This window comes from Helianthus annuus, chromosome 3, assembly GCF_002127325.2.
Source record: "Helianthus annuus cultivar XRQ/B chromosome 3, HanXRQr2.0-SUNRISE, whole genome shotgun sequence".
Classification (NCBI taxonomy): domain Eukaryota; kingdom Viridiplantae; phylum Streptophyta; class Magnoliopsida; order Asterales; family Asteraceae; genus Helianthus; species Helianthus annuus.
This window is the reverse complement of record NC_035435.2, coordinates 141,864,511-141,889,987: the sequence shown is the minus strand read 5'-3', so window position 1 is coordinate 141,889,987 and position 25,477 is coordinate 141,864,511. Positions and strand designations below refer to the sequence as shown.

The 25,477-nt window shown below is 31.9% G+C and overlaps 1 protein-coding gene across 1 annotated transcript; it reads right to left on the bottom strand.

The window, feature by feature from the left end:
* Positions 1-2,813: 2,813 nt before the first annotated feature.
* LOC110901173 lies at positions 2,814-12,407 on the bottom strand. Its single transcript, XM_035988196.1, has 17 exons — positions 12,222-12,407; positions 11,253-11,546; positions 10,815-11,141; positions 10,598-10,726; positions 9,945-10,058; positions 9,737-9,832; positions 9,531-9,648; positions 8,426-8,491; positions 8,301-8,369; positions 7,763-8,014; positions 7,533-7,667; positions 6,890-7,313; positions 5,852-6,795; positions 5,085-5,782; positions 4,561-4,981; positions 3,856-4,474; positions 2,814-3,804 (listed from the first exon to the last, which is right to left on the bottom strand). The coding sequence occupies exons 1-17, from the start codon at positions 12,405-12,407 to the stop codon at positions 2,814-2,816; spliced, it is 5,883 nt and encodes a 1,960-aa protein (XP_035844089.1).
* Positions 12,408-25,477: the final 13,070 nt, after the last annotated feature.

The following is a 25,477-nucleotide window of genomic DNA, read 5'->3' as shown; positions in this document are numbered from 1 at the left end:
AGGAATTATGTTTGTTGAATTGTATTCAAAGTAAGATTATATTTAACTCATATGAAACACTATAAAAGGATAATTTTTGGTAAAAAATAATTGACACATTTAATTATTTGTAATATTCTATATAAATATAATGATCAGATAAAAGTTGCTTTAGTGTGGTTTATATGTATGTTGTATATAGTCATTGTATCAGCAAAATGTGTTTAAAATGTTATTTTCTTATTGATATGAACATATATGTATCGATTGAAGTTCAACACTACATGTTTATACCATATGTTGGTATTATGCAGGTTTAAAAAATGAGTCCTTCATGCATTGCAATCTTAGAAGAGCCATCCTCGTTAAAACTTGTATGTATAATGCTTACAAACTAATATATATAACTTGTATTAAAAATTATGTAAAACCTAAATTTAACCGCAGGTGCTGCCAATTCATTTTGTTAAGAATGTATATGGAGAATATTGGCAAAGGAGAAAAGTAATGATAACTCATGAAACTCGTAGAAGTTGGCCAGTTTCTCTAAGAAGTGTAAGTGGTGAATCCATTATAACTGACGGGTGGAGTAATGTAATAAGGGATCTTGATTTGACAAAAAGGACAATATTGCGATTAAGGATAATGGAGGACAAAAGTATGGAAAACAGTTGCTTTGATGAAAACATATGTGGTGAATCTTTTGTCACATTCAATCGTTACAACATTTTAAAGATAATAGTAAGTATAATATTATTTCTTCATGATTTTTTATTTTGTCAAACTTGAAATATAAATGATTTACATAAATATATATCAATAAACTGTTACATTACTTTTCAGGTGCTTCCAGAAGCTTATGTCACAAAATGTTACTCGTACGTACCAGTGAACGACTGTTACAACATAAATGCAGCAGGTCATAGTTGGAAAGTTGAGACGGCAAAAATAAATGATAACTATGTTTTTACAAAAGGTTGTCCGAAGTTATTTCATGATCTTGGAATAGAAGAGGATGATTTACTGTTGTTGACGAAAACTGACAACGCCACATTTGAGATAAAGATATATCGTAGAGGAGTTGAGTTAGATGTGAACATCAAAGAAGAAAGTGATGATGAATCTGTGCTGGAAATACCTAAAGACACATACTACAAAAACGTTGACTTTGTAAGTATTTTATACTAAATTATAAGAGTTTAGTACAAAATCCGACTTACTTACGTATGTTATTGTATGACAGCCTTTCTGTGAAGACGATGATTCAGTTGATCTGTTTATGTGTGAGGTAATAAGCATCCATTTATGTAGATAAATATACATTAGAATAAGCTTTTGGGATTTTACTAAGTATCAATGTATGATAAATAGATGAATGAAAGTGGTATCAAAGATGAGGTGAGTAAGAACGTTGGTGGAGAAGAAGTCTCGAACGTGGAAACAAAGAGTGTGATGAGAGAAGAGATAAACCAACTGCCAAAAGAAGATGTAACAATTTCAATCATAATAATACATGAGTAGTACTTTTAATATGTATAGCCATATTTATTTTTTACTTCTTGGTTATTGATGTCTAAAATAAGAAATTGTGTAAACAGGTTAAGAAAAAAGGAAAACATATTGAGGGATATTGTAAGGCAGACGAAGGTAAGGCGCTGATATGCGGAACAGAAGTGGAAATGCAAACCGTTTCAACAGTTGGAAAAAGAACACGCAGTCGGTTGGTACGTATAACAACATTTATTTATGATTAACTCAAACCGATTAAAATATATAATACATATTTTATTTTAAACATTATGTGTTTCTGTAATAATTAGGAAAAAGAAATTAGAAAGATATCTGGTAGTAAATTAAAGATATTAGATGTTGCACCAAAACGTGTTGCAAGGAAGAATTCTGTTGATAAAGATGGTAACTATGAATTTACACAGAAGGGAGGTAACAGAATGGTATGTTTTTCAACACTAATTGATAAACGGTAAGACTATAACATTCATAAGGCTGGTTTAATTGTTAATTATCATATTCATGCAGAGATTGCCTGCTAATGTTGTAAGAATTGGCAGATTAAAAAACAAAGTGCATGTGTTAAAAGTGAGGAACATGAAGGGAAAAACAATCGATATGAATGTTAGGCGCCAAAAGAATGGAGATGATGTGAGGTATGCAATCGAAGGTTGGCCAATGTTCATGAAAGAGAATGGGCTTCGTCTGGGTGACAAAATGCATTTCAAATTCATAAGCACAGGAAATCTGCTGATCTTATCAGACGTGGATGAAGTTACTGCAGTTTGAAAGGTAAATGTATAAGCTAATGAAGAAGGTTTTTGCGTACTCGAAATCAGGACTATATTATGCTACTTATGTTATGTTTACTTTTGTTTTGGACATGTAATCAGTGGTTATGATGTTATGTTTACTTTTGTTATGGACATGTAATAAGTGGTTAACCTTAAAGACAATTAGTTTTATATCATGAAAAAAAAAACCATATTTTGGAATGTAAGTAATGTTGGTATCATCTATAAAAGGTTGTTGATTAATAATGTGTATGTATATATATTAACATAATAAGTTATTGTTGTTTATATGTGAATCGGTTACTTTATATAATTTGAAAGTAATTCGTTTGTCGGACGGAGAAAGATGGATCCTTGGAATAAAAGTTGTTGTCCCAATATTATTACCAGAAATAACTATTGATTCAATAATACATAAGAACGTGAATATACTTTAATGCGTAAATACTTCGTTATATGTTTCTTCGCATATAATCAAAAATGATACAAAGAACGTGAAGTAAGATAAAAAAAATGACAAAAATAAAAAACTCACAATCCATTGAATATCTCTTTATATACAACATTGGTTGTTTTATTTGTAGGCCTGCCATCATTGTCAAGTATTAGTAACTTGATTCCATCTCGTCTTGTAACCCTGGATAAAGCTACGTACAATTGACCATGTGTGAAAACTGGTTGTCTTAGGTACAACCCAACCTTAGATAGCGACTGTCCCTGGCTTTTGTTAATCGTCATTGCAAAACATACAGTTATTGGAAATTGTCTGCTTTGAAATGCAAAAGGAATCTTTCGGTCCGAAGGTACCAAATTCATTCTAGGTATGAATGTCCGAGAACCAATATTTCCACCAGAAATTATCTCAGCTTCAATAACACGGCTGTAAAGTTTTGTGACCTTTAACCTTGTACCGTTACACAAACCATTTCGTTGGTCAATATTTCGCAACAACATTACTGGAACACCAACTTTAAGCACTAACCTATGATTTGGTAAACTAGACACTTTAAGACCATTGAGCACGTCGGGGGAGTATATTTTTTGCTGATCAACATTGCCATCTTCAGTAGGGCATAGACTGTCAGAACTAAGATACTCTTTTTCTTCACCAGGGAAAACTGCCAACAATCTGTCGTTAATCTCGTGAACAACCTCATTCTTAGGCGCAAGTATAGCTCTGGTACTAAAGTAATTACGATCATTGTAATTCTCCAAGATTGACGGATAAACAAAATCAATCAGGCTAGAAATTGGATCAGATATGCTATCAATTAAAAGCTCAGGTGGTATTTCAATTATTGCTTCTCCATCATTGGAACCACCAACATTTCCCTCACCAACGTCCAACAACCATTTTGCAAAATTACTGATCTCTTCAACTTCAGATGATGGTCTTCCAACAGTTAACCTCATGTTTCTAGATAACGTCAACAACTTACACTTACTCCACAGATAAGAAGAACATAATGAGGCATTCACAATTTCTTGACGTCCACCGTTTGGAACAACAGGTAGTATTTGCCTAAAATCACCACCAAATACAATTACCTTTCATCCAAATAAAACATCAGACCTGGATGGATTAGATATATTGAAAATGTCATGCATAGTTCTATCCAAAGCCTCAAATGCATGTTTATGAACCATAGGAGCTTCATCCCATATAATGAGTTTGGTCTGCTGTAGTAATTTAGCTACATCATCGTCTGGTTTGATATGACAAACGGAATCCTCATTAAGATTCAAAGGTATATGAAACCTAGAATGAGCCGTTCTTCCTCCCTCCAACAGCAATGATGCAATTCCGCTAGATGCAACGTTTAATACAATCTCACCTTTTGACCTAATTGCAGTAGACAATGTTTTCCATAAAAATGTTTTACCGGTCCCGCCATAACCGTAAACAAAAAATACTCCTCCATTGTCTCCATGAACTGCGTTCATAATTTCTTCATATACTGCACGTTGTTCATCCGTTAACAAATTCACCTGACCTTGATAAACATTTTGTAACTCTGTTCTGTCATAAGCAAGCTCTTCGTTAATCAATCGGCAGCGAAAGTTATCTAAAGATGAAGTATCCGGGTAAGGTATTGATAAAAATCTTCGAAGCGATGAATTATTCCGAGTTAAAAACTTCTCGATTTCGCATAAAACATAGTTCTTTAGTTGCTCATCAGGAATTGATAAACCTGTGAAAAATCAAAACCACATAAAAATTTAATGGTAAATTTTTTGTAACTGTCACAAAAACATAATATGAAATTTATAATTTTACCTGAAACACGATGATACTTTGAGAATCTGTACAGAAAATCATCTGTCATATACTTCCATGTGCTTTCCCAGACAACTTCAGGTCTAGATAATGTGCTTGACAGTAACATGGTGGCGAATAAATTGCGAATATAACCTGCACTACCTGATATATTTGCTTCTTTGATGGCCTCAATGTACTCCGAGTCGTCATCCAACAAACCAAGCGCATAGCAAGCATCTCTAAAAGTATCGTACACTCGACCATTAACTGTTTTAATATCATCAAACGATGTTGGTCCTTTAACTTTGTTAAGAAGAATTCTTAAATAGTACGCTTCACCGGTAGACGGAGAAACGGAATGAATTCTTCCAATTGTTTTTCCTTTTATTCTCGGAACCCATATACGCTTGTCAAGCTTCCACACATAAAACCGCGGAAACTGTACATATGTTAGTGTATGTGCAACATGGTCGTTAGGATCTTGATTACGTTGCATCCAAGACAAAAAAAATTGATGAGTTCACAGATGGTTTGTTTAGCACTTGATTAATATCTTCATCAGGACCGAAACAAACTGTTTGTTGTCCAGGAAGATGGAAAGGAAGCCGCATAACAGAAGGACTCCTATAATTAACTTCATTAGAAAAAATCCTCCAAGAGGCTTCACACGCAGATATATACCTACATTCATAATACTCTTTAATTTCATCATTTTCTGCTTGCTCGTTTTCATTATTGCTCGGAACCACAACAACTGTTGCTCTATCAGGACCTTTATTAATATACTTGAACAAATACTTTATTGACACCGCTTGGTTGCACCATTCAACGTTTATATACGCCTGATATCTTTTCAAAAGCTTTTTGTTATAAGGTACAACACTTCTGTTGTCTAACTCAATTTTATTTTTTAAAACGAAGGAACCGTCATCTCTTCTTCTGTATAAGGGAAATCCGTTAGAATCCAAGGTTGAGTGATCTTGAAATTTCTTGGGAAAACCTTTTGAACATTTTCTATCAACCATACATGGAGAGCTCATTCTAGCATTACCACATGGACCGTGAATCATATGGTCTTTCACAAGCGTATATAGTTCCGGGTCTTGGTTTAAATCAGGGATTTCTGCAGAAATAAACTGATCAACATGGTCTACAGTTGGAAGTTTGTAATCATTCTCCATGAATAAGCACATATGCGCATGAGGCAATCCTCGCTTCTGAAACTCAATAGTGTAAACAACTACAAAAAAAGTAAGAAACTGTTAATTATCATTAAGGTTATTTTTAAAAAGTAAATTTATTAACATACCAGCTGAAGCTTTTCCAAACAAATCACGGTCTTTCAAATCTTTACAAATTGCATCCAGCTTTATTTTAAAAATTCGAGATAAAATATCAGGCCTATCCTCCGGATTAAGATTTGTCTCCTTAAGAAACCTTTGAACCTCCGGCCATTTGGGATTGCAGGTAATGGTTATAAAAAAGTCTGGATAACCATACCATTTACAAATTGCCATTGCGTCAAGATAGTTTTGCATCATATATCGTGACCCGCCTGTAAAGGAAGATGGAAGGAAAATACGTTTTCCAACCTTAGATAAATCTTGTTGGCCGTTATATCTTAGTTTCCGGATATTCTCATATGTATCAGACCTAAGATCTTGTTGCTGAAATCTTATAAAGTTAAGTCGCTCGCTCTCAATCATCGTATAAGCATCAACCAAGAACTGTTGGAATAACCGTCGAGAATTTAGAATCAATGAAAACTGGTTACTACAATCTTGTACACGATACGCAAAAAACTCTCTCATTGTACAATTCGGACGTTTCTTGTTAGTAACATCAATGACACCCCTATGTGGTATGTCAATTCTGTAACCGTCGTCTCCATATGGGAACAAAATAGGATACTGAAGTGCAAGATAGGAAGGATGCAATTCACTTATTCTTTTTAATGAACCCGTTTGTGTCTCGACAACGATATCTCTATTCTCAAGTGCGTTATCGATATCTCCATCAATAAGAGCAGCAACCTCGGAGGAAGTAGGTAAGTTATAAGTCCGACCATCTTGTTCTCTTTTGCCAATAAGGCGAAGCTTTAAAGTGGTATTAGGATTTTGTTGGAAGCAATCTCTAACCATCCTATAAATTTTCACAAGCACATTGTCGGCATCCAACATTGCTTTGATTTGTTGTATCAGCTTATTATCAGTTTCGTCTGAAGAGGTTGATGAGGAAGCATTGTCTGAAGACCTGTTTCATCAAATTGAAATATTAAGTAAATATATACTTAAACTAAATGTTATTAAGAAAATTAGTTCATGCATGGTACCTAAAAACTGATTGCCTGTTTGCCAACTCATTTTCAGTATCGTATATGTATAACTGACAAAATTTAGGCTTCCCTCCGTTTGGTGGCACAAGACTACCAATAGAATGGTAATTTTCACCACTAATTCTGTAGCAAAAAGGAGCATTACCAGTATTCACGGTTTGGTCAACCTTACCACCCATTGAGGTAAACGCGAACATAGAATTGTAACGTCGAATGTTCTTCAAAAAGTGCTTGCTTTCATTGTCATTGGACATGAATAGACTTTTATAATAAGGTGTCGCAGTTTTGTAATCCGGTAACACAACTTTGGCATAACCACAACATAACATATGACATATTTTGCCACCCTCTTTTCTTCCGCTTCCTTTCTCTGCGTCCCATAACTTTGCATAACAAACTTCACAAGTAATAACTTGATCACCGTGATCCAAATAATCTGTTAAAACATACAACATTATAGTTATATATACAACATTCATTACAATAATAAGATATACGTATTTAAGACTTGGTATTTTTACACTATGTAGCACTACTTATCAACAAACCTAACCTGTAGAAACACCTTTATAAGGATCTCATTCAACGGTTTCGTCTGTGGTCAAGTCGATCATTGGTATAGGAGACGAAATACGTGCTTTGGATACCAACTTACGTTTCCCAGATGATAGCCTTTGCAAATTACGGTTCAATGATGATGTGCAGGTGGTTGATGTGATGCCAGTTGAAATATTATTTCCAATACCGTTTTTTCTTGTTGTACGATTGCTGGTACTACAAATAATGTTACCTGCTACAATTGACAAAAAGCATATTAAAAATAGGGATGCAAAACAATAAGAACATAAAAAAAATATATGAACATTAAAATAAAGAAATACTTACTTGTTACAATACTTGACGGACTTGGAGTAACATTATTAGTCACCTCAGGAGTGGATTCAAAATTGTGAAAACCAATTCTGTTGACTATGTTATCCGATGTAACACACGGAGTGGAAGTGGAATTAATATTAGTGGAATCAATATTGAGGGATGACGATGTAGTTCCCACATTTGATTTCTTATTATCCAAGTATAATTTTCTTAATTTTCTTCTATGAGATGCCTCGTCTCGAGTAACAATTGGGAGGACAGCTATTATAAAATCGTAGACAAATTGAAAAAAATTATAATGAACAAACAATAACAAATCAAAATAGTTAGTTGTAGATAAGGAAAAAATAATTCTCATTTTGTTATAAAAATATATACTTAAAATAATACCATTCGTTATGCTTGATAAAGGTCTTCTGCCTCGTCGAACTTTAAAGAGACACAAAAAAAAAAATGGAAGAATTAATAAAAAATTCGAGCGTAATAGTGAGCTAAGTAAGTAGGTCTAAAATAATATAAATGGACAATGAAATATTTAGTGCTATACCGTTAACAATGTCGGAGGATGTGTTTTCATTCCGGTGAACTGCGGATAAAAACAAATATACATCTCTATCTATATAATCAAATAACTGAGAAGGTAAAAAAACTGTAAAACTTTAAATAACTTACCATCCTGAGTGTTTTCTTTATCAATGTCATTGTATACGGAGACAATTTTTGGTCGTTTAGGCATTGCTATGAATTTAGAAAAAGAATTGTTAAATTACATAGTTGGTATGTTGGAACACATGTTAAGTAATATTTAATCAATCATCAATCAAGATTCATATAAAAAATTTAACAAAACAATAAGGTGGTAATTGTGTACAATGGTCTATATTTTATACGGAGTGTTAAATCATAAAATTTATGTATTGTATATGTATAAATATATAAATATAAAGATACATTATAATGACAGCGCACAACTTAAATGAATGATACTATGCGAAAACAAATATTGTGAAAACAAAAATACATACAGATTCAAATAAAATGCTAAATGATTAAATAACAATAGATCAAAATACAAAGTGAACAAACTAACCGAGTTCAAAGGTTGAATACCGATGATCAAATTAGCAACGGAAAATGAGTGTTTTGATCAATTCTTATTGAATCATCCAATACGAAATGAAAGAGGGATATAGAAATCATAAATTGGAAGAAGTCTATAACAATATATAGAGATAGAATATACAAAAAATGGAAATATATTTATGTAATACGTTACTTTTAGAAGTTTTTAAATTGTAATATATATTTCCATAAATAAATTTGCTTACCTTATATTCAAAATTTTTTTTAGGAAAATGAGATTGATAACATCTTTCCAAATAAATAAAAGATATGAACTGTGTAAATATGAAGATTGTAATTACTTACTATAATAGACATATAAAACACTAACAACATTTAAAAACTATTACAAAATAAGTCACATTAGTATCATTACAAAACATCTAAATAAAGTTAACCATGGGAAAGGACGCAAATTTTTCATGTTCATAACCACAACCACAAAAATTAATCTATTTAAAAGACTAACAAACAACTAACCAAACCATAGCTGTTTTAAACACACTTTATAGCAGTCTTCATTAGATTGAAGTTACACCGTTCAACACAATCTTCCTCTGTGAAGTTACATATGTGAAGTGCAACATGTGTCCAAACTGCAACTGGTTATCATCCATAAATTTCCTCCATCCATCCACAGCGTAACGTAACGTACCACTGTTTAACTCTGTCTTTGTGTCATAAACTTCAACATCACCATTCAAGTTCTGGACAGATATAGGTTGCAATCTTTCAGACAGGCCGGCTCTATTAACAACCTCAACCGGAAGCCGCTAAATGCGTTGAAAGAAAAAAAACTCTAAGCAAATATAAACAATTATAAAATTTTTAATGGTTGATCAGGTATAAAAGAAAAAGTACCAGCCTATACTCAGCTTTACGGCTAAAGTCGAAATATTCTGGATCAATGCCGATACGGGAAACTTTGTTTGCATTCCTTGAAACCTTCTTTGGATGCTACACATTTTTAACAACAGTTAACCATTTCTTTGCCTTTTATAAGGAAAATAATGTACAATACAAACGGATATTAGTACACTTAAAATAAAATACATAAAATATTTAATACCTTGACAGTTTGACCAGATGTTGTATAACGTTTTCGGCCTTTGCATTGTTTGTTGAAATTATCAACTGTGACGGATCGGTCGACAGAAAGTTTACCTTTTCCCTTTCCTTTGACCTATTGTGAAATAATAGAGTTAGCACATGAAATATTTTACATCTTATATGTTTTTTAAATTTAAAGCAAAAATTTGTCAGCATCAAATTACATATACAAAATGTACTAATTTTTAAGAAAACAATAGGAAAACATACATCCAAGACTCACTTTCTAATTGATCTAATAAAGTTGGAGGTTGTTTTTCAGATATAATAAAGTTGTTAAATTAATTGTACAATGTCATGTTTATTTAATTAATATTTGACTTGTAAACCAAAGAAATAAACAATGAAGTTCCAACACCTCGAATACAACTATTATGATGATTGAAACTATTCCATGGTATTACTGATACGGCAAATTGATTAAACTATGTGTTTGTACAAACAAACAAACAAAAAAACTATAAAAGTAATAATATAGATGCAACCATTGGTTTATTATCAGTACTAATGTTCGTATGGGTTAATTGAAGGTTGAATTCAAAAAATTGACTTATAATATGCAATTGTCATAACTAAATTAATATAACAATATAATAGTGTTTGTAAACTTACATCTTGTCTTGTCGTGAAATGTAAACCATCACCTACTTTCAACGTCTCTTTAACATGAACCGTCTTCGGTGTACTTGACGGGACTGTTCCTGATGGACTTTTAACAGATGTGGGCTGGTTATCATCTACCTCTATGTCATGAAAAAATCATATTAAAAAAAAAGATTAAAAGAAGAATAAAAATGGATACAAAGTTTAATACCTAATAGATTCGAACCTTAAAAAGCGCTTTATCATAATCGGCCCTAGAGATCTGAATTACATCATCATCACCAGATTCAACCTTCTTGCTCAACCTTATCTCAACCTCGTCTCGATACACCGTTAATCCAAACATAACATCATTAAGTTTTTCAAAAACCAATAAATCATCTTCTTGAACGCCAAGATCGTTGCAAAGTTGAGTCCAACCTTCTGAAAATACATAGTTTGAATTAACCTTACTTGTTGACACCGTCCACGGAGAACCCTTATAATTAACTTCATATGAGCCAGCCATTACATCGTCTCCAAAACATTGTTGGATAAAAGAATCTTCAATGATCTACATAATATGAAACATAACAAATTGAATGTTGACTATGTACGTTGTATTATAAAAAGTGAAATACATGTTAAATATAAATTTTAAGGAAAATTAAATGAGATTACGTACCGTAAAACCCAATCTTAGATGACGATTAATCGTGAAATAAGATTGCTCACATACGCCATTAACATAAGATGAAAGATAGAGACCAAAATGGTTCATGGGACGAAATGTCAGGAGACAATCTTTCTGAAGTTTGAGATCTGAAACAACTGTTCCCCAGCCGTCAGTTAAGACTGGCATACGTTTTAATCGTTTCAACATTACGACCCAAATTTTCCCACTTGAGTGATATATACGCATCTTCCTATCGGCCCAATCCTCTCCGTAGAATTGAGTAACAAAGCTGATAGGGACATCCTGTATATATATTAATATTAATATTAACTATATTTAGTATTATAAGTTTCAAACAACAAAATTATAAATTATATTACTCTAAAAGCGGAATTATAGATTACATAAAGAATGCTTACTATACTCAATGAGGATGGGTTTAGAAGATACTTTACAAATGAAGTATACATTTTGAAACCTGCAACAATAAATTATTTTCAAATTCTCGTACTTTACCAAACACTAATATATACAGTATACAACAAAAAAACAATATATACATACCACTGATTGGACTACAAAAACTGACGACTAAAATAATGAAAAACCCAAAGTTATATGCTTAACAAATTAAAATTTTATATGAACATACATACAATATTGTAAATAAATTTAATGCTACAGCAATTTAAAGTTTTAATACCAGTATCTATCAAATTTTAAGTAAATTATTAAATACAGATTCATCAACAAACGTTTGTGTAAAATTTAGGATCGGTATATAAACACCTTTTGAACATAGCATAACAAAACTAAACTACAACACTATTTTTCAAACAATTAAAGACTCAATCTTACAAAAAACAACAATATTAATGGTTAACTTTAGAAGTACATCAATGTAGTGCTATAAAATCAACGATATAAACGATTAAAACTAAAGTTTATGACTGATCACAGGAACATAAATGTTGTTACCTTTAAGTCAAGATTCGAAGCCCTAGTTTCGGTTGCCGAAAACCTAAAAGAAGGATGATTCCGGCGATAATCCGATGATAAGTTCCGGTCGCCGATTTGCTTTCTCCTTGGGATGATAAGAATGATAAGAAGGATGATTTGATGGTAGAGTATGGTAAGGACAATGTCCTTATTTAAAACCGCCATAATGAAATGTTACATATACATCCCCTATAGTTTGATTTCTGACAAAAATAAAATGGATTTAACCATAAATTACCACAACAACCTTTTATGTTCCACTAAGGGTTAATATAGTGTTCCTATGTATTTTTTTAACCGAAATGATCTAAAAAACAATATAGTGTTCGTATGTATTTTTAAAGTGTTATTTAATTTGATTCCATCCAGTAGTGAAATACAAATTTTGACCATGCTTCTCCATAAGAAAGAACAATGTACGGTTTGGAAAAGCAGTTATACTAACATGGCTGGTAGGTACCGTGTTCTTCAACTTATTATGAACAAAAAAACTATTGATAAGGTAGAAGTACAAAAAAAATAATTATGTTAAACAAAGTTTAATAAAATTATCCAATACCTAATATAGTATCAATATAAAAAAAATTAATAACCAAATGCTATTTATGTTCAAAAAACTGTGATGTTTGACCATGTAAGAAATCGTATTGAGCAACTGTGAAATCTTAATAGAAGTGTATGAGTCGAAATGTTATAATACATTTGTACAAAAAAAAAGTAATGACTTATTTGTTTATAGTAGGGACTGTATCATGTTAAACAGTACATCATGAAAAAAACTGAACACATTGGCTTTCAACCCATAACAGAAAAAACTATTCGATCACTCGTGATGAATTGAACCATACAATCAAGAGGGTCAGTTGAAATCAGCTAAGTAATTGTGGTAATTCCTTGGTAAAATATGTATAAAAATAATAGTATAAAAATATATATTTTATTTTAATTAATATATATATTTAGAAATAATTTATGGTAACTGTATATAAAAAAATTGATAATGTATTAACTACATTCCTTAAATACATTACATTACATGTATAATTAAATTGAATTCAAATATCAACCAATAATTAAATTTTACGTTTTATTTACATAAAATAACAAATAATATTAATATTTTATATAATATAAAAATATGGATATCTAAGTGTGCCATATTAACGAATTATATATTGGGTACTAAATTTTAAGTAAGATTCATTATTTAAAGAACGGATTATTTTTTTTTATTATTTAAATAACGTAAAAAGTTGTTATCTTATTAGTATGTAATTTTTTCTAAATACTGATTAATACATACGTAAATATTAAATCATACGTTCTTAAAATGAGTTATGTTACACAAAATGATATTAGCTCTTATATTTTAAATAAAAATATCAATACTCAAACGATATATTATTAAAATGTTAGTTACCAAAAAGAATAATGATGACATATGTATAAGAAACAAAAAGTGGGATTAAAAAAATCAATTAGCAAAATAACAATTGATATTCAAAACAAACAACTAAACCATAAAACAATCATGTTCATAAAAATCAACCACCCAGTTAAAACCATTGTCAAAAGAAACAAAAATAGCCAAATACTTAAGAAAAAACAGCCGATGATATCAAATGTTCGAATTATAGGTGACTACTTTTCTTTCTTTGGAATTAGAAGAACTGCATCCACACCACCATCTTTACGCGTCTTCGACGAAGACTGCGAAGATACGTCATACACGTCATACACGTTATCCAAATTGCGCTTCAAGTCACGCTCGCTGCTCGTATCAAAGTCAGCATCCTTCTGATCAAACGATGTTGTAAAACCAACTTTAAACACATTTGAGCAAGGGGTTACATCGTCTCCCGTTTGGGATATAGAATCCTAGTAAAATAAAATAAATAAATAGGTATGAGTTATAAACATACATTTAACATATAATGAGTTAAACTTGAATCATAGATAAGGTAAAGGATACTAAACCTTAACAGGCAAATCATCATTACGATTTGAATCGGATGGTTCGACATTGACGGCTTCCTCATCAATAGGCTGATTTTTTATTTTATTTTTTTAAGTTAAAAACATACATGATATTAATTAGTAGTTAAACACTGTTGGAAAATTGTAATAATAGTATAAAGGTGAATTGGAATAAATTTACCTGAATAGTGTCAAAATGTTTATCAAGCTCGGACAAAACAACCAGGTTATCAGTCATCTTGGAGACTGAGTATCCATCAGACTTCTTGCTGATGTTAAAAGAAGAAACAACAATCTTGAAGACAAACTTCATATTGAGTAAAGAATTTAGCTCCTTTGGAAAGCTTCCTTCGTTTGCTAACTGTTGAAAAATAAAATATAATTAATATTTTTAAAATAAACACAAATATGATAAAATGAATTATTTACTACATACTTCAATGTTGTTGTCTAAAAGCTGATTAGCATTAACCTTCAAAAGCTTTGTCACCTCCCGCTCAAACAATGTTAGACTCACAATACCAGTGCAATCTTGGACACGTATATAAAGCCTAATTCTGCAAACAAATATCAATGAGATTTACTTATTTTGACAAACAAAACTTAACATGGATAATATTTACCGTGGAATTGATGAAACGGTCCTTGTATTACAAATATCAGTCTTGCATTCCAAGACAGTAACCTCTTCAAAACCATCAGTACCATCCTGCTTTTCTTTAACAACAGTAACGGTTGAAACCTTTTTGTTGCAGTTTGTGCACGCGTTGTAAAACCACTCATTGTTCGATGCAAAACTCTTGATAGTCCCAACAATGACAACAAACCTCGTCTGTGTTTAAGATATATATAATGTATACAAAAATGGATAGTGTAAAACATATAAAAACTATCTGTTATCCGTGTTAACGTATCTATTGAGCTTAACGACCCAATGGGAAAAAAAGTGAGGTCAGAAAGGAACTCTTCAGTGGCAGACTTCACAACAGAAGAACTTAGGCCAGAATAACTAGAAGACATTTCGGGAGAAAGTTTCTCGATAAATCTAGTAAAAAAATAAAAATTAATAATTTAGATTCACAGAAATGCATAGGAAATTTAAAAAAACTTATTAGGATAGTGAACCTTTGTTTAAACTCAGCAACCTCATCAATATCACTGTTAATTAAGACTCGGGTGACGGTATACAAATTTGAAACAGACAAATGCCCTGAACAGATTTATACATTTATTTTAATTAATGTAAACAATTATTCAAAATGTAACCATAAAGAAAAAACACAATATATTTGAAGTAATACGATACCTCCCCAGAATCTGTATTTCCCAAACTGAATGATTACGACGACATTTTTTTCACCTCGATTGCTGCTCTCATACTCCATTATTTGATCCGCATAACCGTCCCAAAGTGTCACAAAGATCTGCTTATTGCTGAACATTATTGAAATCATAACAAACAAAGTAGCAATTCAGAATACATAATATAAAAAAATATATTAAAGAATAAAAGTGAAGATAAAATAAATAAATACTTCAAGTCTTCAAGCATAAAGGTGACTTTCTTCTGGTTTTGTCCATTATTAGTTTCCGTGTCTACCTCGAAGGGAAAACTTTTGACCACAAAACCAATTACATCTGTGGATAAAAATTAAATAGTGTCAACAAAATAAAAAATGTGTTATGTTTAATTATATAGTTTTAATTGTATATCATACCAATTGGACTTCTAAAAAACTTGTTGTCAACTATTGGATCCTCCACAACTGAATCAAACGGAGTAAAATCAAAACCCCATTCAGAACCAATAGCCTCGTGGCATTCCTCAACAACGGTGTTGTTATTAAGGTTAATCTTCAAACCACCGTTAGCGTACTTGACCTTCTGACGATTCTCACCCAATGAAGGATTTCTAATCGTCAAACAACGCTTTTCTTCCAAAAGATGTTGATATCCAGATGCGTTTTTAGCCAAAACAAAAGCTTGCATTTTTGTTCCCTGACAAACAACAACATTATTTTAGACAAATAATACGTACTTTGACAATTAACAGTATATAAACTTAAATTATAACATACGTATATGAACACTTACCTCACTGTCCATGACTATCATATCATAACAATACACTTTTCTAGCGTTATTGAAATCAGCTCTTGTCCACAAACGAACAATGCGTATTCTTATGGTATAGTTATCAACATTGAGGTCCAAATTATTCAACAATGTGATTGCACCTTCTTCCATTTCTGCATAAAATTCAAAGTAAAGATTAGAAAAAAAACACTATATACTAACACATTGTAATAAATTATAAATCAATATCGTATAGAACTGTCAATGGTATTCTTACCAAAACATATGAAAAATGATAGAGAAAATGCTGAGTAGATAAGACTGATTACAATGTGAAATGTTTAAAGAATATTTATAATAGGTAGGCAAAGTTAATTAAGTAAACATTGTATAGTATAAAAATTTAAAATATCGAACACAATCAATTATAATATACGATGAAAATGGAAATATGGAATATAAAGGTATTTTCTAAAAATATAGTCAATCAATCTAAATGTCCAAAAATAGGGTAATATGTCATAAAAAATTAGAAAATGAAATGTAACTAACCAACTTAGTATACGGATTATCAATATTAAATTCCTTCTTTACCTTTAATTGAATTTGAAACTATGGAACATTCTACAACTTTAGCAGTTTTAAACTCAGCATTGAACTATGACATATCACACATTGACGAACATATCCATATAATGGGCATAACTACGTATACTAAATTTGTATATTTTTTTGGCTAATTATAGATCTGTAAACGATTACACTGGATAAAAAACAAATGGGGCATATTATCAATTTCAATAGTTATTAATTTGAAATTGAAAGGAACAGAGGGAATTTTGATGATTAGTAAATTTCAAAGTAATGAAAACATTTATAAATATGCAACCTACTATGTCGTACCTGACTTTCTGCAATTATTATATATAATAAAAAACTATTCTGGAAGGTTTATAAAATGTTTATAATGTAACAACATAGTGTAATATGTTGAAGATATAATACTAAGTTCATAATACTTTTTCATATATGCAAAGTTAGTTTATATATTGTTTTTTTGATATATTTAGTTGTAAACACTAATCAGCAATGTTATACTGAATATATAAAATTAATTTTTTCCATAAAAGTAGTTTGAATATCGTGTTTTTATCTATGATAAGATGTTTTAGTGGGAATATAAATTACTAAAATGATAGATTATACTTTTAAGTATTTTCTTACAGTGGTTAAAATAAGAAATAGATTGAAAGATATATAAAAACTTGAAATTCAAGACCAAAACCAATGTTATAACCAAAAAAACTTGAAAGGCCAAAAACATGCCATAATTGTCATATATCTAATTACTACGGTTAACGTAAGGTACAACCCTCTCAATAGTCAAGACCTGCTCATTTTCATCAAAAGAATAGTGAACCTGGTCACGGACCTTAATTTGAGCGGCTTTCATGAACTTCTTCCAAGAGGTTAAAGCGTATCGATAACCACGACCATTGGTTCTTCTTTCACGTCTGGTACCGTTAGTAATCTGCAGTGGCGGGTCCAGATGCAAAAATTTTATGGTCAAATCTTTTAACCCTCCATGAAGCTTAGCCATGCGTGAAACAGGATCAGGAATTCTCTGTATTTAAATAAAATTAATAAAAAATATTAATATTCATTAAATAAAAAAAATAACATAAAACTTATGTGTTTTATCAGTTTTCAAAATGATATCCAAACTTACAAAATAATCTTCACCAGCCGTACGAACAAACCGAGTAACACCACCATGTATTTGTTCTTCAACTTCATTTTCAACATCTATAGGTGCAACCTCAATCTGCAAATTAATATATAAAAAATGAATTACATTATGATATGTATAATACATAGAATTAAGTACATATATTTAATTTACCTCATCAAAATCTAAGTTAGGATATGTGATTTCAACACCGTTTTTTCCAAAGACTTTCAAATAGAAAAAATGTCCAAAACCTTTGGTGAATAAGAAATAACAACCAACCTTCAACTGAAACATACTAATAATTACATCCATACCAGCGGAAAAACCGACTTTGTCGTCATTAGTTACAATGGAAACGTTAAATGTTTGGTTGTCGATCATCACAGTAGAGGTTACATCATTTGACGAAAAATCGTAAATTTTGGGCAAAATACATTCAGGAATGACCTGTAGGATGATAAAAAAAAGTAAAAAGGTTAGTATCTATAAATTTATAAATTATAATTGAATACATTAGGAAAAATAAAATCATATTTGTCTTACATAAAAATTGCATGATGGAGGTAGCATATATGTCCAGAAAGACCCACGACTAACCCCATCCTGATAACTTGTTAACTTAAATATAGCATGATCTAAAGGATTAAATACTACCAAACATCCCTGAGTTAGACCCAAGTGTTCAACAACATTGGACCAACCATGAAAGAAAAATAACTTCCCTTTAGACGCGCTTAAAAAAACATTAAAGCCACGACCATCTTCACTGTGTATCATAACATTAGTAGGGCCTTTGTCAACACCCCATAGTTTGGAAGCCGCATCATCCGGAATGGACTAATCATAGAATGAAATGGAAAATGAATTATAAATATATTCAATTGATTTAAACAATAGAATAATAATAAACTGTTTTTAAAAATATGAAAAAGGAGATAACACAAATAACTAAAGTAATATTTTTTCCTATACCAGAATAAGTTGGTCTGCAAAATTCATTACCCTACAGATTTATAAAGTAGAGGTTACATCATTTGACGAAAAATCGTAAATTTTGGGCAAAATACATTCAGGAATGACCTGTAGGATGATAAAAAAAAAGTAAAAAGGTTAGTATCTATAAATTTATAAATTATAATTGAATACATTAGGAAAAATAAAATCATATTTGTCTTACATAAAAATTGCATGATGGAGGTAGCATATATGTCCAGAAAGACCCACGACTAACCCCATCCTGATAACTTGTTAACTTAAATGTAGCATGATCTAAAGGATTAAATACTACCAAACATCCCTGAGTTAGACCCAAGTGTTCAACAACATTGGACCAACCATGAAAGAAAAATAACTTCCCTTTAGACGCGCTTAAAAAAACATTAAAGCCACGACCATCTTCACTGTGTATCATAACATTAGTAGGGCCTTTGTCAACACCCCATAGTTTGGAAGCCGCATCATCCGGAATGGACTAATCATAGAATGAAATGGAAAATGAATTATAAATATATTCAATTGATTTAAACAATAGAATAATAATAAACTGTTTTTAAAAATATGAAAAGGAGATAACACAAATAACTAAAGTAATATTTTTTCCTATACCAGAATAAGTTGGTCTGCAAAATTCATTACCCTACAGAATCAGTGTCCTCTGTAACTGAATTACATAATAGAATGTTAACAAAATATAACACGATAAGGGGATTGTTAGAAAATTTTAAAAATATCCACATAATACCTTGATGAACGTTCACCCATACTAAATACCTGCAAAAAAACAGGATACGTAAAAAAACGACATCAAATCTAATATAATTCAATAAAAATAATTAACAAACAAAGGATTAATGAATAAGTTGAAGAATGAGTTGTATAACATAAAAATAACCATAATAAGAAATTGAAAAAATTGTATAAACAGTTAATTAATAAAAATATATATTACATAACAATAGATAATATAATTTTCGTTTCAATCAGTTGAATCAGGATTTGCATAACACATGTATTTAGCAAAATTCTAAATAGAGATCAGGGTTTATGATATCGATACCACTTGACATATCAGTTACAGTTAAATACAACATAAAAAGCAAATAACTATAATTGTGGTTATATATAATAAAATATACAAATGTCAAACAGAGGTGCAATATACTTACCGATGCTTGTATTTGGATGTCTGATGATGAACAAAAAAAAGAGAATGCTTCTCAAGTGAACGATTGAAACATTATATTAAAAACAATTTTTGTATATATGGAGTACAAATGGAAACGGTTCCAAAATTACCTAAAAAAAATTAAAGATTATTCATTCAAAAGGCAACTTTCCATATATAATGAAAATAGGGCGGTTAAGGAATTGAAGGGAATATAGAGGAAATCTGTGATAAGAAAAGAAACAATCTGTCGATGAAGCTATCAGTCAGAGAGATTCGAAGGAACTTTTTTGAGAAGTCATTGACATTGCCGAGGAGTGTAAGAAAATTATATAACTTAACATTTCCTGAGACTCCTTGGCAACATCAACGACGCCTACATGTTCCAAGTAAAACACTTTCACTGATTTTTTATTCAACTGAACGTTTCTTCTTAACAAAACAGGTTTGAATGCGAAATATACCTTACTGAATAAGTGACAGGGATATTATAATACAATACGTTAGTAAAAAAGCATATACCTTAATGAAGAAGGCACAGGCATACTATAAACCTACAAAAAAAGGTTTGAATGCGAATTAAAAATCAGATTTTATATTGAAAATCAACAGTAACATACAGATCTGGAATATGAATAAACAACAAATTTCAGTAAAAATTAAACATTTTTTTACCATGAAATTGTGATATCAGCTTAACATTTTAGGGATTTGAATAAATCTAACATCAAATTCAATAACAATAACATACAGATCTGGAATATGAATAAACAACAAATTTAAATAAAAATTAAACATTTTTTTACCATGAAATTGTGATATCAGCTTAACATTTTAGGGATTTGAATAAATCTAACATCAAATTCAATAACAATAACATACAGATCTGGAATATGAATAAACATCAAATTTAATAACAACATAATAATGTTACTAAACATTAAAAACAGATCTGGAATTAGAATCGGACTTAGGGTTTCTAGAACATAACAATACAATATTTCTTCAAAAAAATTATCCAAAAACAGAAGAGATAAACCGATTATACACACATATATGGATAGATAACATTAACATACGAAAAAAAGATATTATACATTACAATCGATTCAGTGATATGAGTAAACACAAAAATGTATAACAAAAACAAAAAGCAAATAAACATAAAGAACAAATCTATAATGACAATCGGATCTAGGGTTTGTTGAACAGAATAACACTTTTTCAGAACCAAAATAAAATTCCGACCATAAAAAGAAGGATTAAACTAAGAAATAAACAATCTACACTTACAAACTTTCGATATGGATCAAAGAAAAACTTCAGGATTCGATTGAAGAAGATGAACTTGAAAAGGACGAAGTATATGTTGAAGAGAAGGCGGTGGTAATAAAGAGAATTGAAGAGAGAGAGCGGTGAAGGTAACTGAGTATTTAATAGCATTGAACAAAATGAAGGAATGTGGAAGAAAAGGAGAATGGCGCCCAAATTCCCAATTATCTGGCCAAAGAGAGCTGCCACATCATGGTCAAATAGTCAACCTTTATTTTGCTTTAGTATAATAGATAGATAATTTAATGAAATTATAATTATTTACTAGACTATTCATATGTAACATAAACTCTTAAGTAGAGTTTTTATGTCAATTTATTAGTTTTTATTAGAGTTTATGTCTCTAATAAATCTCTAATTAAGTTAGACTTGTCTCTACCCATGGCTTTTGTATTAAAAGTAGGTTATGTGCCTCATTGGAAGTATAAGAAAACTACAAGAAAAAAAAAATGTACATGAAGAATTCTTGGTGAAGTGGTGAAGATTTGAAGACCCATGTGTTGGGTACTTAGAGAGATATGTTTTCTCTATTCATTTTCATCACCTTCATATTATTATTTTCCACAAGTTCTAACACTATAATTGTATCCGGTGTAACCTCGGGCGCGTGCCCATTTCTGGCAGTACATACTGCTTCGGCTGTTGTACCCTGGGAAACAGACGCGTCATCTTTAGTAGAGGCGCGAAATCTGTTTTAAGGGACGTGTGTTGAACACGTGCCTCAGCCACAACCGTCAACATCAGTTTGTTTATTTTTGCAGCCAAGAAGGATCGCACAAGGCGACGCGGTTCAAGTTCTCGTACCAGAAATTGTACAAGAAGACGTTTCTCAAGCTCTTGTCAAAGACAACGATTTGAATCGATTTATTTAAATATGTTGTATTTCATATTTAATTTTGTATGGATTTATACACGGTACGGGTACTACAATTTCCCAAAAATTATGTAAAGAGAGTATCTTTACAATTTTATATTTATTTATATAATTTTTATTATAATTATGACCCATTTCCTACAAACTTAAAACAGATTTCGTGAGATTGTTGCTACAATCTTAAAACCTTGCTTATAAGGATTTTGGGTTCACGAAAAGATCTATAATAAAAAAAAATAGAGATTATGATCTTATAAATATTTTTTTTTTGGGAAATATGTATGTAGTACAACTTGTTGTGTTTGGATTTATTGAGATTGAGATACAATCTTAAATCCTAAACCGTGGTACAAAACGAATAGTTTTGATTCAAACGTTTGGTTTTGAAACGATTTTGGGAAGCGTTAATTTTTCTAACTTTTGTGTTAGATCGGGTTTACTAGTGTAAACCATACGTTTTTTGTAAACGTTCAATTCTCTAACATGTGTGTTAGACCGGAATTATTGGTGCAAACCATATGTTTTTTTGTAAACGTTAAATTGTCTTCAGTAAAGTTTTTTATGTCTTTAATTAAGAGTTTTATATTACTTGATTAGAGTTTTATGTCTCTAATTAAGTCTCTATTTAAAGTGGACTTTTCATCCACCCATGGATTGATATGAACAAATAAGTCTTATAATGAGTTTTGTAAGAGTTAAATGCTTGGTTGGTCTCTGTGGTTTTCAAAAATTGCAGACTTGGTCCCAGCGGTTTACTAATTACATGCATGGTCCCAAAACTTGTAAAAAATGCACTCGGTTGGTCCCCAGCCCTAACATCAGTTAAATTTCTCAGTTAAGTCCATGTTAAATGACCAAAATACCCTTGCTTATTAACCCTCTTTATAATTTTTGTTTAGTTTTACTTCCATCATCATCTTCATCAGTAGGACCAAGTCATCTTCATCACCATCATCTTCGTTACCATCATCATCTTCACCACCATCATCTTCATCACAAACCCACACCCCATCTCTGTCTCTCGTTCTTTTCCGGCGACACTCAATTTCAGCCCTCCATTTTTCATAACTCGAATCTAAATTCAGCCTAACTCGACATGCTCACTGCAGCTTCTTTACTTGACACATCTTTTTCAATAAACAAATTCAATACCCACATAACAATCCAACTAATTAATTTCAAAAATTCAAGAACACATCATAAAGGTTTTTCATAACCATAGAAAAAAATAATGATCTTTCATACCTGGATTCACCTGAACTGAAATCAGAGAAATTATGCAACTTTGTTCTTTAATCAGCGCTGAATGACAGTTGATCCAAGGTCAATGAAGGTTAATCGTAGGCCAATCGGTGGTCGGCCGACAGTCGGCGTCTATGTTAATCAGAGATGGTGGGTGTTACTCGAAGGTGAAGGTCGATGGTGGGGATAATCGAAAGTGATGGTTGGTCGATAATGGAGTCACCACCGCCTGTGTCTCTACCGCCGCCGCCGTGAGCGACGGCGCTACCGCCGTTCCACCATCTTCTCCGATCTCTTCTCTCTCTTGTCGTCTCTCTCCTCTCTCTTCGCTTCTGATCTCCGTCGCCGGCTGTTTCGGCTTCGATAACACCTGATTTTTAGAGAGAGAGTAGAGACCTTGTGTACGGCTGATGTGTGTAAAATGCAACATATAAATCACATCAATTAAGGCATAAAACTAACCCTTTTTAAGTACTAATGTTGGAAAAAGAGTGTTTTTGTCTTCCTTTTGTATTTTCAGGATGAAATGAGCTCAAAATCACAAAAGAAGCAAAAAGACAACTAATTCTACCATAAATACAAGAAAAGGAACAAAAGTGGACTGCCCGGACCCTCAACGGCACCTCCCAAGGCAAAGGAGAAGAAACAGAGTCTGAACACGCCCCGTGTCCAGCGAACACGGGGGCGTGCCCAGGAAGCAGCAGAAAAGACAAACCAGTAGAAGCTTCCATTGCCCACCACGGGGCCGTGTCCAGCGAGCACGGGGCGTGGTGAAAGTACAGCAGGCGCATTAATTGTAATTCGCAATTACAATTAATGAAGTGAGAGAATGTCAGACGGGCACGGGGCCGTGTCCAGCGGACACGGGGCCGTGTCCAGCCTTCTGTTCAGCCTATAAATAGAGGAGCTTGGCTTCATTCTCTCTCATCCCTTGGCACACCACCTCTCTCACACCTCATCCACCACCCACCACCACCATAACACCATCATCCACCACCATCATCCATTGTCCATCGTAGAGTGTGTGAGTCGTCTCGGGATCCAAGATTGATCGTAAGAGTTCTTGACAATCAAGGCCATGTTTGCCTAAGTCTCTTACATCACTTGGTGAAGACAAGTGTTTAGTATAATACTTTTTATTTTTAATCTTTTGCACTTTTTATTTGGTTTTGTATTAATGACTTTAATAACTAGTTACTTATGTTGAAGGTGATCTTTCCTTATCGTTTGTCCGTGGTGTTTTGGCATTATTTTACTGTCTATATAAAATAAAAGATTTTCACCATTCATATCTCCACGGTCTATATGGAGGTATGTTGGCTACCTGGTCGGGGGTTAAGGGAACGGTTTGGTAAGGGTCTTGCCCTTGTTCAGCGTTTAGAGGTCCTGCTTGGGACCTGGGTCAAATTTAGTAGGATCTCCTTCAATGCCCATAGGTATTGGATGGCGGGGATCCAAACTCTTTGACCCCCTCATAAGTTAACTACTATTAATACTATAACCCGGCTATTTAGGACTGTATCCCTGCTGACTCAGACTACTTAGCCGAGGGTAACGTCACCGCCAAAATCGGGGCCTACCATAATTTGCATTAATAACTTAATTCATTATCTTTCAATAATCCGACCCTTTAGGATTGTATCCTTGCTGACTCAAACTACTGGGTTGAGGGTAACGTCGCCTTCAAAAGAGGGGCCTACTACAATAACTAAGATAATCTCTTAAACAAGTGCAAAAGTGCGAAAATAATCAAAGGTTATACTAATACACGTGTCGGATCCAAGTGATTCATCTTGTCTATCTGTTTTTATTTTATTTTTATTTTCAGCATTTAGTTA

What these genes read in the sequence shown, in the direction of transcription:
- LOC110901173 (XM_035988196.1), bottom strand. Translation starts at nt 12,407, where the DNA reads ATGGCGGTTTTAAATAAGGACATTGTCCTTACCATACTCTACCATCAA. An exon ending in ATCTAAGATTGGGTTTTACG is followed by an intron (nt 11,142 to 11,252) that starts GTACGTAATCTC and finishes CATATTATGTAG; the next exon opens with ATCATTGAAGATTCTTTTAT. An exon ending in GTTTGGAAAAGCTTCAGCTG is followed by an intron (nt 5,783 to 5,851) that starts GTATGTTAATAA and finishes CTTTTTTTGTAG; the next exon opens with TTGTTTACACTATTGAGTTT.